The following is a 13822-nucleotide window of genomic DNA, read 5'->3' as shown; positions in this document are numbered from 1 at the left end:
TGATGCTGAAGCTGAAACTCCAGGTCTTTGGCCACCTCATGCAAAGAGTTGACTCATTGGAAAATGCCCTAATGCTGGGAGGGATTGGGGGCAGGAGGAGAAGGGGACGACAGAGGAGGAGATGGCTGGATGGCATCACCGACTCCATGGACATGAATTTGAGTGAACTCCGGGAGTTGGTGATGGACAGGGAAGCCTGGTGTGCTGCGATTCATGGGGTCGCAAAGAGTCGGACACGACTGAGCAACTGAACTGAACTGAAAGGTGATTCATTATAATTCAAAGCTTGCTCCTTTTTGCTGGTATCTTACAAAAGACCATAGGAAAAGTTGAGGCAGTTCTTGAAATGGCAGTTCTTGAGCCCAGCATGTTTGACTACTGCAGAACAGGAAAGGGCATGTCCAGTTAGGAGGAAACTGGCAATCTTTCCCAGGCCCCAGGCCTTCCTTAGGAGACCCACTCTAAGGCTATCCTTCCTGTAGCATCCTTACCTTGGAAAACTCAAGCCCAGTTTTTTTTTTTTTTTAACAAACTTTTTATTTATTTTTACAAAATAAGACTTATAGATGGTTGCTCTTTGGTTTCTGTTAGAGCAATTTCCTAATATAACATATCAAAGAAGACGTTTTTCTTTGCTACCAACCCCATATTATAATCAACCAACATTTCCTGTGATATCTCTAAGGGTAAGTGTAGTAGTGCAAGTGACAGAGACCAGATCTTAAACCTATGCTCATTGATGACACGCTGGGTGAGATGTCTCTAACGCGCACAGAAGTGATTTCCCCCAGACCAGGTAAAGCTGGAAGGATGGAGGATAGTGTGGATCAACTCCATCTCATTTTATGGGTGAGGATGCCAAAGCCTGCAATAAGGAATGACATGCCCAGTGGCTTCTGACCAATAACATGGTCATGAATATTGGTGCAGAACTTGGCTTGGAAGCTTCTATGTTGCCCCAGAGGAGGTCAGTTACCGTGAGGAGCAGGTTTGTTTGGGTGTGTTGGCTCTTATTTTAAGAATATACTCTTTGATTCTTTGTCTCACATTTTCTCAGGTTTGAGGAAGTCCTTCAAAATGTTTTCTTCTTGTGGAAAGGAACGTGAAATGGATGGTAGGAGGGAGGAGAGAAGGGAAAGCAAAAAAAGGAAGAAAGTTGACCTCCTGTCCTCCCCGGACTTTTCTGTTCCGCACTTTACCTGCTCTGCTTTCTCCATGACTCCATTCCCAGACCAGCTCGCTCCATCTCCCACCGCCATGAAGGCCAGCTGACAGGGGTTTGCATTTTGAAAACCCTCGCGCGCCCGCCCGAGCTGGGCATGCTCAAACGCCCAGGACTGGTTTTTTTTTTTTCGGTTTCCAACTTTGGCAGCTCTCCCACCCGCACCCCAAGGGGCAGGTCCGCACACATCCCAGGGTGTGAGTAAACGGGAAGAAATTATCACACTCTCGAGGAGGAAGCCAGGTAGGGGAATTCCCCAAGAGGTTTGGGGCTCCGGGGGCGCTTCCCAGGGGCGCTTCCCAGGGGGGCGCGCGCGCGGGTGGCCGGCCCTCGCGGACGGTGCGGCCCCAGGGTCCGCGGCCGCGCGGTCGCGCGCGCCCATCCGAGGGGGCGAGGTCCGAGGGCTCGCGCGCGAGCGCGCGCTCTGGGAGTGGTCGCGGGGCGGCGGGCGGGGCAGGCAGGGGCGGGGACGCGGCGGCGCGCGGACGCCTAGCCGAGCTGGGCTCCTTAGAGGCTGCAGCGCGGCCACCAGCAGGAGGCCGCTGGCAGTGGTTCGCAGAATCTAGGAACGTGGGCTTAGGGGGCGCCTCGGGAGGCGAGGAGTAGAGTCTGGCTGTAGAAAGCAGCTGCGCGGAGCTGCTCGCCCTTCGGCAGAGAGCGCTGCCCTCGCTCAGTTTCGGAAGGAGGTAGGGGTGGCGTGGCCGGCGTCAGGAAGAATTCGAACGCCTGCATCCAGAAAGAAAGAATTCACCTGTGTTTCGAGGCAGCGCGCCGGACTTGGAGGCAGCAGCAGCCAGCTTTCGCTCCTGGCACAATGGGCTGTACGCTGAGCGCCGAGGACAAGGCGGCGGTGGAGCGGAGTAAGATGATCGACCGGAACCTCCGCGAGGATGGCGAGAAGGCGGCGCGCGAGGTCAAGCTGCTGCTGCTCGGTAAGAGCGGCCGGGCCGGGTTGGGCGCCTGGTGGGCCTGGAACCCGGGGGTCGGGCGGCGGAGCCGGGCGCGGCTGTGCTGGGCTCTTTGGCGTTGGGAAACCGGGAGGGGACGTGCCAAAGCGGCTGGGGGCGCATCGTGTAGCGTCCGAGGATGGTTTCGGAGCGCGAGCTTGTGCGGCGCAGAGCTTAGGCGGGGGCCCCTCGGTCCCCTTCTCTTTGCTCCCTTGCCCGCGGAGAACTCGCCGGCGGCGCGGCAAGACTTCACTCGCGTGCCTGCTGTGAATTTAACCAGGAGCCCAGGAGCGGTTCGCGAGGAAGCCCCCTTCTTTTAAGTTAGCTCAGCTTTATGAAAATGAAAGGGCATTGGCGAAAAAGAAATAAAAGCACCCTCCGCGCTAAAACCCTGCGTACAGGGCATCGTATCGCGGTTGTGGTTTCCTCGAGGATGTCAAGAGTGCCACGTTTTGTGAATCAGTGCACCTTTTGTGGGGCCTCCTTAGGGTTGAATTGTGTCTTTCTGGTGAACTTCCTATGGCGACTCAGTAAGTGTTAAAGGCGCACTGATTACATTTACCTTGCGTAGGGGAAGTAGGCTATGCTTGCATTTTTTTTAATACTGTGGGGACATGGCACCGAAGTTGGATAACATTGGCTTCAGTAAAACCGATGTGAAAGGCGTGAGTGGGTCACACGGGACAGCAGGATTCTTCTCTGCTGCCAGGGCTTCTGATGAATGAGATCTGCCAGGTCGACGCAAGGCTTTTATTTGTTCTTAGTATTGTTCTGGTGGCGAAACGCTCTGCTTTTCCAGTTTGAAGGAAGGGAACGTGAAAAGAGTAATCCAGGATTTTGATTGAGGGATACATTTGGAAAATATTCACAGTTTAAGATTTTTGATGTGTGAGTTAGGATTTTCTTTTGTTTGCCCGCCCCCCCCCCACCCCCCTGCAAACGCACCACACCACCCTACCTATAGGTAGTGAAGTAGGTGAAAGATTTCTCAGAATCTTTATTTGCACTCCAGCGACTGCTTTTCTTTTTGTAACCGTTATAATAAAATAAATACTATTGCACAAGCTTATTTTCAGTAAGCTTCTGTTTCATTGGTTTAATGACTGCAGGAAAAATGGGGTTTTTTTTCCTCCATTACTAGTAGGCTTAGAAGCTGCAAACTTGGCATGACTAAAAGTAATAATGATCTGAGTCATTCTACAAGTAAACTGTGAAATAACTTTGCATTTTAGAGACCTGATGGTTTTTCCGCCCCTCCCCCTACCCAGAGTAAATCTTCCTCAGTTCACATACCTAAGTTTTTACATTAATAAGAAATAGTCTTTTGAGGAAGTCAATATATTTTTAGTATCTTGAACACAGAAGGGACATACCTTGGTATGGAAACATATAGGTGCTCCTCTTTCAAATGGAATGTGCTTGAGACAAAAATGGAAAAAGGATTGAAAAGTTCTCTTCCAGCAGTTTGTGCACTCCTCTCTGATGTATTATTTCCGTGTATTGTGTGATGCTCAGTTTGAGCCAGCCATCCACCATGTTTGTTTAAAGCATTGAAAAATGAGTCCTCTGGTGTGGTTCTGTGCTTTAAGTAGATGTCTATTAGAAATGGACAAGGATAAGGGTTCAAGGAGTTGGTGTTTGCTTATATTCAGAAGAGATCAGTATTTCTCAAATTTAGCACTGGCCTTTTGGATGGATGTTTGTTTGTGCAAGCTGTGGTGTGCCTTATAGGAAGCTTAGCAGAATCTTTGGCCTCCCAATAATGTCTCAGGTAACTCCCAAACATGCCCTAGGGGCAAGTTTAATCTCAGCTGAGAGTAGCTCTTCTAGACTGAAAAATATATACTGAATATGTAGGGTAGAACCTGAATTTGGATCTCTACCATGAACTGTAGTGAGAGCTCTGAGAGAGGTGTAGCAGAGTTACGATTTTCGGAAGAAATTAAGGAGTTTTGTTTCTTCATATCAGTAACATTAGAAAGCTTTCAAAATGGCTTAAAATCTTTAGGTAGCTAAATTTTTTCAGCTCTCTTTTCTAGCTTTAGTCTTGTGCTGTTCCCACACCTTTTCTCTGTTGAAATCCCATCACAGGATCATATCATTGGCCCAGCATTCCTCCTCCTCTGTCTTACTCCCATCCTCCCCTCTACCCTTTTGCCCAGAGTTCCAGCATTCTAGTTTCTTTAAACAGAATGTTGGCTTATTCTTGGAATGTTTGAAAAAATATTTCTTTTTCCTAGTTTGACTTTAGCAGTGAAGTGTTGACCTTTGGTTCTTTTGGGGATTTTTTTTTTAGTTCTTAGTGTGTAAAGAGCTCAATTAAATCATTCCATGTAAAATGCAGCAACTGAATCATCTAGAAATATAAAATGGTTTCTAGGTAACCTATAACCAATGTCAATTCCATTTACATCAGGTTTTCTTTCTCTTTATTTTTTTTCTCATCAAATGATTTTTTTTTTTTTTTAAGGCATAAAGCACCTAAGGTACCTTTAAGATGGTGTAGTAAATAGTCCATTATATTTCATTTTTTATTAAGGCAAGAGTTATTTTAGACATGGTGGTTGAGAGATTCAGGTATAAGACACACATAAGTAAAAAGTTTTTGGTACTGGATGTCTATGTTATTGGGAACAAATGTATATATTTTAACTCAAAGGTATTTCACTATCCTTATTAGGAGCAGTGAATTAGGCCTTACAAAACAGAGGACCTGGTCTAATTGACCTAAAGACAATTAGGTCAGGGTTTAAGTGGTTCAACCTTTTAGATTTAGCTTTCAGGCTTTAGTATTAGAGTAGTAATCCTAGAGAAAGAAACTTATTTTGATAATGAAAATTTTCTTTTCATTATATGTGACTGTCTCAAGGGAAAATGTTATTGTTATATCTTTGGGGATGTTACAACTTACTATCTTTTTAAGGATATATCATTAGACCTGTTTCAGTGAGACTATATTGTACATATGGGTACTTATTACATATTTTATGATAATTTTCAATGATATATGAGGCTAGAGAATATGCCAATAAAATTTTTACAAGTTGTTTTTAAATTATTTGATTCTGAAACTTTGAGCTGTTATTCTCTCTCACTCTACCCATTATCCTTCCCTCCACCGGAGTCATCCCCACAAACAAACAAATACAAATCCACACGTTTTATCTGCTGCTTTAACTTCTTAAAGTGAGGTGAGGAACTGGATCTCTTTTACTTGGTGAATATTTTTCCATTCCTACTACCCACGAGCTATTTGAGAAACTATAACGTTCATCGCTTTGCTTTCTTTAAACTTTTCCCCTGACTCCTCTAGTTGAGAAATTATGGCATTGCAGAACTTTTGATTTTGCATTGCTTTAGCTGTTTCCTTAGAGTTGGCTCAGGATCTTAGATGTCAGAAAATTCCTTGAGTGAGTGAATGGATCTGGTATTTCAACAGAGGCTGTGAGTTTCTCTCTCCCTCACCTGCTTTGTATTAGCAGTTACTGTGATAGAAGCCACAGGTGGTGTTGATGTAGCTTTTGAAAGTGCTGATATTTCTGTATCTCCTCTTTTTCATTCTCATTTTTTCTAGTTCAGGTTCTGCTCTGCCTCTGGCAGCCCAGTTGCAGTAGACTTTCCTGCATTTGCCCTGCATTCACCTCTAGCCTGCAGTAGGTATCACGCTAACTCCTTGTCCAGACAACCATTCTTGACTTCTCCTTTGCCTGTAGAATAAAAGCTTTCTTGTAGACCTGGCTTCCCTCTGTCCTTGCGCTCTTTTCCTCAGGGCGCCATTCTTCTCCAAACAGGAATGCTTGGCATACGGTAGAGCATATTTGTACTCTGGCTTCCAGCGTGATTTCGCTTTACGCCCTGTCCGCTTCCCAAACTATCGTGAGACTTCAGGAACAGGATCTTTGTAAGTTGTCCTGACAACCCTTTTATTTTGTCAAGCCCATATTTAGTTCTTAATTATGTTAATATCTTGTGTAGGACTAGGATTCACTTAGAATATAAACCTTACACTTTGCCATTTTTAGTATTGATGGGAATGTAAACAGAAAGGAAACAGTAAAAGTAAATGACAACCAAATAAGTGCATGATATCTAAAAGCAGGTTGATTGGCTTAATAATTTTTTTTTAATAAGAACTTTTCACAGTCATTATATTTATTTGATACATTAGGTAAATTAAAGAAAATGACAATGGATATCTGAGGAGAGTCATTTATGTTCTTATAGTGTAGTATTATTCCTTAAAATAATTTTTTTTTATTAAGCCTAGGTCTCATTTTTTATTCTTTAATTTTGGACTCAGCTATAAAGAACATGAAATTAATTTATCAATGATAGTAAATCAGTTCAGTTCAGTCACTCAGTCCTGTCTGACTCTGCGACCGCATGGACTGCAGCATGCCAGGCCTCTCTGTCCATCACCAACTCCTGGAGCCTCCTCAAACTCATGTCCATCAAGTCGGCAATACCATCCAACCATCTCATCCTCTGTTCTCTCCTTCTCCTCCCGCCCTCAATCTTTCTCAGCATCAGGGTCTTTTCAGATGAGTCAGTTCTTTGCATCAGGTGGCCAAAGTATTGGAGCTTCAGCATCAGTCCTTCCAATGAATATTCAGGACTGATTTCCTTTAGCATTGACTGGTTGGATCTCCATGCAGTCCAAGGGGCTCTTCAAGAGTCTTTTCCAACATGCTTTTTCAAAAGCATCAATTCTTTGGCGTTCAGCTCTCAGATCCATACATGACTACAGGAAAAACCATAGTTTTGACTAGACGGACCTTTGTTGACAAAGTAACGTCTCTGCTTTTTAATATGCTGTCTAGGTTGGTCATAGCTTTGCTCCCAAGGAGCAAGCATCTTTTAATTTCATGGCTGCAGTCACCATCTGCAATGATTTTGAAGCCCCCCAAAATAAAGTCTGTCACTGTTTTCATTGTTTTCCCATCTTTTTGCCATGAAGTGATGGGACTGGATGCCGTGATCTTAATTTTCTGAATGTTGACTTTTAAGCCAACTATTTCACTCTCCTCTTTCACTTTTTATCATGAGGCTGTTTAGTTCCTCTTTGCTTTCTGCCATAAGGGTGGAGTTATCTGCATATCTGAGGTTATTGATATTTCTCCCAGCAGACTTGATTCCAGCTTGTGCTTCATCCAGCCTGGCATTTCGCATGATGTACTCTGCATATAAGTTAAATAAGCAGGGTGACAGTGTACAGCCTTGACACACTCCTCTCCCTATTTGGAACCAGTCTGTTGTTCCATGTCCAGTTCTAACTTGCTTCTTGACCTGCATACTGATTTCTCAGGAGGCAGGTCAGGTCATCTGGTACTCCCATCTCTTGAAGAATTTTTCACAGTTTGTTGTGATCCACATAGTCAAAGGCTTTGGCATAGTCGATAAAGCAGTAGATGTTTTTCTGGAACTCTCTTGCTTTTTTGATGATCCAACGCATATTGACAATTTGATCTCTGGTTCCTCTGCCTTTTCTAAATCCAGCTTGAACATCTTGACATTCACAGTTCACATACTGTTGAAGCCTAGCTTGAAGAATTTTGAGGATTAGTTTGCTAGCGTGTGAGATGAGTGCAATTGTGCAGTAGTTTGAACATTCTTTTGCATTGACTTTCTTTGGGATTGGAATGAAAACTGACCTTTTCCAGTCCTGTGGCCACTGCTGAATTTTCCAAATTTGCTGGCATATTGAGTGTAACACTTTCATAGCATCATCTTATAGGATTTGAAATAGCTCAATTGGAATTTCATTGCCTCCACTAGCTTTGTTCGTAGTGATGCTTCCTAAGGCCCACTTGTCTTCACATTCTAGGATGTCTGGCTGTAGGTGAGTGATCACACCATTGTGGTTATCTGGGTCTTGAAGCTCTTTTTTGTATAGTTCTGTGTATTCTTGCCACCTCTTTTTAATATCTTCTGCTTCTGTTAGGTCCATATCATCTCTTTATTGTGCCACCTTTGCATGAAATTTGCATGAAATTTGCTACCCTTGGTAGCTCTAATTTTCTTGAAGAGATCTCTATAGTCTTTTGTTCTATATTCTATTGTTCTGTATTGTTTTATATATTGTTGTATAATACAATATTGTATAATACAATATATATTGTATTATATATTGTTCTATATTCTTTTCTATTGAATAGTCTATATTTTGTTGTTTTTCTCTGTTTCTTTGCATTGATCACTGAGGAAGGCTTTCTTATCTCTCCTTGCTATTCTTTGGAACTCTGCATTCAAATATGATACCTATGTTATAGGATATGGTGGAAGATGTTATTTAAACCTTGAAAAGAGTGCTATGATTTTTAAGACAATTGAGTGTCCAATCACAATCTTAATTTGTATTTTGTTATGCACTTCTCTCTACCTTGGAAAATTCAGTATACCACAAATTTACATGGGAGAACCTGATGTATTTGTTATATTTCTAAGTCATGTATTTTTTGGTCACATGTTCTGGCTTGTAGTGACCCAATGTCTGACATCCTAGAGTGTGACACTGGTGAAACTGGATCCCAGATCACATTTGAGTTGAATAAGCTAAAGTCAACCGCACCTGATTTTGTAATGCTTAGGCTGCATTCTGTTATAATTTGTTAAATACTAATTAAAAACTTTACCAGAAGTGGGGCTAAAAATCCTAACAGAAATGGGACAAAAATAATTTTAAAATGAACATTCATTACCATAAACTTAGTGGCTTAAAACAATGCACAATTTATTACCTTTACATTTCTGTAGGTCAGAGCCTTATAACAAACTCAAATCAAGATGATGTTGGGGCTGCTTTTGTTTCGGAGGTTGTAGAAGAGAATCCAACCTCTGTCTAGCGACTACCTGCTTTCATTAGCTCATGGCCTCTGCTTCATCTACAAAGCCAGGAGTGGCTAGTGGAGTCTTTCTCATGGAGCATCACTCTCTTGTCTACCTCCTTCACCCATAAGGACCTTTGTGATCACTTTGGGCCCACCCAAATAATCCAGGATAGCAGATTTATCTCAAGCTGAGTCTTGAATCACATCTGCAAAGTTCCGTGCTTTGTAGGATAACATGCTCATAGATTCTAGGGACTGGGGACATGGGCATCTTTGGGGACTGTTATTCTGTCTCCTATAATCTGCCCTCTGGCTCCCAAAGATTCATGTCCATCCCACGTGCAAAAAGCAGTTGTTGCTCTTCAGCCACCAAGTCGTGTCCGACTCTGCACCCTCGTGAACGGCAACACACCAGGCCTTGGTGTCCCCCACTGTCTCCCGGCGTTTGCTCAAACTTATGTCCACTGAGGTGGTGATGCCATACAACCCCCTTATCCTCTGTCACCCCTCTTCTCCTCCTGCCCTCAATCTTTCCCAGCATGAAGGAAGGTCTTTTCCAATGAGTCAGCTCTTCACATCAGGTAACTAAACTGTTGGAGCTTCAGCTTCAGCATCATTCCTTCCAGTGAATATTCAGGTTTGCTTTCCCTTAGGATTGACTGGCTTGATCTCCTTAAAGTCTCAGCCCCTTATGGCATGAACTCAACACCCGAAATCTCATCCAGATCTCAGACTCTACTTCTGGTATGGGTGAGAATCTTCATATAATTCATACAGGAACCAAATTTCTTTTCGTCTGTGAACCTGTGAAAATAGAAAACACTCTGCTCACAGAATATAGTAAGAATGCACAGCCTATGAAACAGGCGTCAGTTCAGTTCAGTCACTCAGTCGTGTCCAGCTCTTTGCAACCCCGTCGACTACAGCACAGCAGGCTTCCCTGTCCATCACCAACTCCCAGAGCTTGCTCAAGCTCATGTCCATCGAGTAGGTGATGCCATCCAACTATCTCATCCTCCGTCCCCTTCTCCTGCCCTCAATCTTTTCTAGCATCAGGGTCTTTTCCAGTGAGTCAGTTCTTCACATCAGGTGGCCAAAGTATTGGAGCTTTAACTTTAACATCAGTCCTTCCAGTGAATATTCAGGACTGATTTCCTTTAGGATGGACTGGTTTGATCTCTCTGCAGTCCAAGGGACTCTCAAGTCTTCTCCAACACCACAGTTCAAAAGTATCAGGATACCAGTAATAGTCATTCTCATTCAAAAAGGGATAAAGTGGAAAGAAAAAGTACTGCATATTTGGTCCCATACACTTTGCAAACTACTTTAGGTTCAAGGCCTGTGAACACTCTTGGTGACTCTGCTTCACTTTCTGGCCTCTGGACTCCATCCTTCAGTTTTCATCCTTTCTTTTCAAGGAAAGGTAGCACCGTTTTATCAGCCTGTTTCTTGTCTGTATGATGGTGATCTGACAGCATTCTTTGATTTTGTATTTTTTTCCTCTCCCATTTTCCTATAACCAGTAAGAGAAAAACAGGTTGCACCTTCAACAGTTTGATTGCCAATCTTCTTGTCTAAATATCCAAGTTTATAGTTCACAAGTTCTGCTTTCCACATAACTGCAGGACATAATTCACTTATGCTTTGCCATGAAATAACAAGGATTCCCTTTCTTCTAGTTTCTAATAATATGTTCCTCCTTTCCATCCAAATCCTCAGCAGCAGCACTTGTTAAGTTCACCTGTTTATTGACAGTCTGTTTGTGATGGTATTTAGTTTTCTCTATCATCTTCCTTACTTTCTTCTGAGTCTCACCAAGGGAGCCATTAATATCTGTATTTTTAAAAGCATGTCCAAGGCAAATCTTGGCTTTTTGTATCCTGCTTCTCAAAATTCTTTCAGCTTCTACCCATTGCTTAATTCTAAAGCCATTTCCACATTTTTAATATTTGTTGTGGCAACGCTCTACTTCCAGATACCCTCACTTATATCTCATGTTTAACTTTAGGGATGCATAATGTTGGTAATTTTGTAACCTTTGGCCCCTTGTAATTTACTTAACTGTTAGGGTAACAGTGAAACCACCAGTTTCTGGTGCTTCATATTGAACTTGCAATATTTCACTTGGGACGTAGTGTGAATGAGTAAGACTTCCTTTGTTTGCTCCTCTTCAGTGAAGTTTTCCCCGGCCATTTAGTCTAAATTAGTCTTCTTTCCTCTCCCTTCCGAGTTACACCATTTGGAAATCATCTTGTCCTTTTACTTTTGTGTTTGTTGCGTCTCTACACGCGGATTGGTTTCATCAGGGCACAACCCTGTACGACTTATCACCTAGTGAGGTGACACATATTAGTCTTTTCATAAGTGTTAATTAAATGAGTAACTAGTTAAATGATTCATTTTGAGTAATAGTTTTTTAAAGGGAAAAAGTCAATATATTATCCTTGTGCTTTGGGTAAATTAGTGAATTTTGGCCCATTGTGTCCCTATTTATGTTCAACACCTTGCTAGTTAAGAGTAACTAGAATTTACTATGTTATTTCTAACAGAGTTCTAAGAAAATAACATAGAGGACCAAATTCTTGTTACATGATCAGAAAAATATTTTGACTCTTGCTAAGTGGTGGAGTGAAAGTGATTTTTTTTATTTGTATATTCTGAATACATTTTTTTAACTTTTTATTTTATATGGGAGTATAATCAATTTACAATGTTGTGAGAGTCTCAGGTGGACAGCACAGGAACTCAGCCATACATATGCATGTATCCATTCTCCCCCAGAGTCCCCTCACATCCAGGCTGCCGTATAACATGGAGCAGAGTTCCCTGTGCTACACAGTAGGTCCTTGTTGTAAACATCTTGTTTTTAACTGGATTGTTATGTTGCTACTTCACATATTATTGAATGCTTTGTTTGGAATGCTTTCTTGAAATGCATACAGGCATGCAACAAGACATTACATATACTCTCACAACCGTATCTGTCCTACAGGATGATGCGACTGTGGGTAACTTTGGCTCGCAGGAGCCAGCAGTGTGTTCTTTATGTCTTATTGGTCTTTGTCTGGTGAGAATTGTCATTGGTGGCATTTGTTCAGTGTGGTCCATATTTTTGGTATTTTTTCTTAGGTTTGCTAAATCCTTGGGAGAATTTACAGTCTACTTAGGGAAAGAAAATGTATATATAAAAATAATGCCTCACAATGGAAAATGGGGGAGAAGGTAGAAGAGACACCAGGGGAGGGGACTGCTTTGTTGATCTTGTGAGATGAGGGTGGATGTGGCATGCACCTCAGAAATCAAGTGGTTACAAATCTGCCCGTTGCCTCCTTGTAGTTCTGAGGGGCTTTTGGATTCTGTCAGCTGTAAGCTTTGTATTGTGCCTAAACCTACCATCTAGAAGGGACTTTGCCATCTATAGTTTACTTTTCTTACTTTTTCCAGGTATAAGGACTTTTATTCCTCCAAGGGTTTTTTGTTGTTGTTCTGTAGGAAGACTCTCCACTTGGGAAAGGTGGTTGACCCAGAACTTGGGCAGTAAAATGTTTTCTTTAAGACCTTGGGCAAGTTACCCAGTTCTGTGAGCCTCAGTTTCCTATAAATTCCAGACGATAAGTATTGCTATCCTATAGGGTTGAAAGACAAAGTGTATCTACAGTACTTAGAGCCGTTGTTTATGGCACACACATCTTAGTAAGTATTGATATAAGCTGTTATTATAAATACTTCAGAGACTCCTTGGAGTCAGCCCTCCCTCCCTGCCTCCTTGCAGTTTGATCCATTTATGGTCACAAATATTAAATCTTTTTGTTGGCTCTTCTTAGCAAAGGGTGGGTACATCGCTGAAGAAGTATAAAATCAGTCATAATTACCAGTTTCCGATCCCACCTCAGCTTCCTCTGGGACTTGGGTTTCTGTTAACAGATTCCCCACTGGGAATAGACCAGCTAAATACCTGTGCTAGGTTAAGAATTCTGTAGAGAGTGAATTTTGAGTAAATAGAAAACTTTAAAAATGATTTAGAGGTAGTTTTCTCTCCATTTTATTACCCATTCGTAGGATAAATGCAGCAGTTTCCTGCAAAGTTTCCTTTTATCTTTCTTAAAAATAAAAAATAGCTGTTAATATAAATTATGAAACATAATTTGAATTGACTCGAATGTGCCATTTATCACGGAAGTTTATTCTTATTTACCACAAATTTTAGAACTTTTCTGCAACTTCCTGTATTGCTAACTCAAATAGATTCCTAATAAAACTCCAGAATTAAAATGAATTTACTTTTAAGAGAGAAGAAAAATTTACTTTTAAGATCTCTTGAAAAGTGATCATAACCTTGAAATAAAAACAATGAAGCATTGAATTTGTTACAGTACTTAAACACATTTTAATAATTTTTCAAAGGAGTCCCCTTGAGACTTAACCTTGAATTACCTGGAATTGTTCTGTTTACTGTGCCTATTTAACCTATTTAAGGTTTCTAACAGGTTGTTTTTTTTTTATCCTGGTAATATACTTGTTTAATCTACAATATATTTTTTCTTGTTTGGGCACATGCCTTTTCTTTATTTAAGAAGCATGGAACCTGTAAGTAAACCATACTTAAGATCAATATAATGTAGTAGGAGAAGAAAACTGCCTTCTGATTAGTAGTGTTGAAGTTAATCTTTTGAAGAATAACATATTTCTATGCAATTTAAAAATTTGATCCACTGAGTTTTTACAAACTGAGCACATCAGTGTCCCTAACAACCAGATAAGGGCATACCTGCCAGAGATGTGTGGTGACAGTACAAACTGGTGATGTTGGTCAGTGGAGTTGCTGG

The 13822-nt window shown here is 41.8% G+C and overlaps 1 protein-coding gene across 1 annotated transcript in view; it reads left to right on the top strand.

Annotated features, from left to right (window-relative positions):
• The first annotated feature begins 1690 nt into the window (after window positions 1-1690).
• Window positions 1691-13822, top strand: part of GNAI1 (G protein subunit alpha i1) — a 112822-nt gene continuing 100690 nt past the window's right edge. The window contains exon 1 of the mRNA XM_061165153.1: window positions 1691-2154. Within this exon, the coding sequence (XP_061021136.1) occupies window positions 2037-2154 (118 nt within the window). The 5' untranslated portion in view covers window positions 1691-2036. The remainder of the gene's footprint in view (window positions 2155-13822) is intronic.

Source organism: Dama dama, chromosome 18 (genome assembly GCF_033118175.1).
Source record: "Dama dama isolate Ldn47 chromosome 18, ASM3311817v1, whole genome shotgun sequence".
NCBI lineage: Eukaryota > Metazoa > Chordata > Mammalia > Artiodactyla > Cervidae > Dama > Dama dama.
Note: the sequence above shows the minus strand (reverse complement) of the source record. Positions and strands in the feature narration are given on the sequence as shown.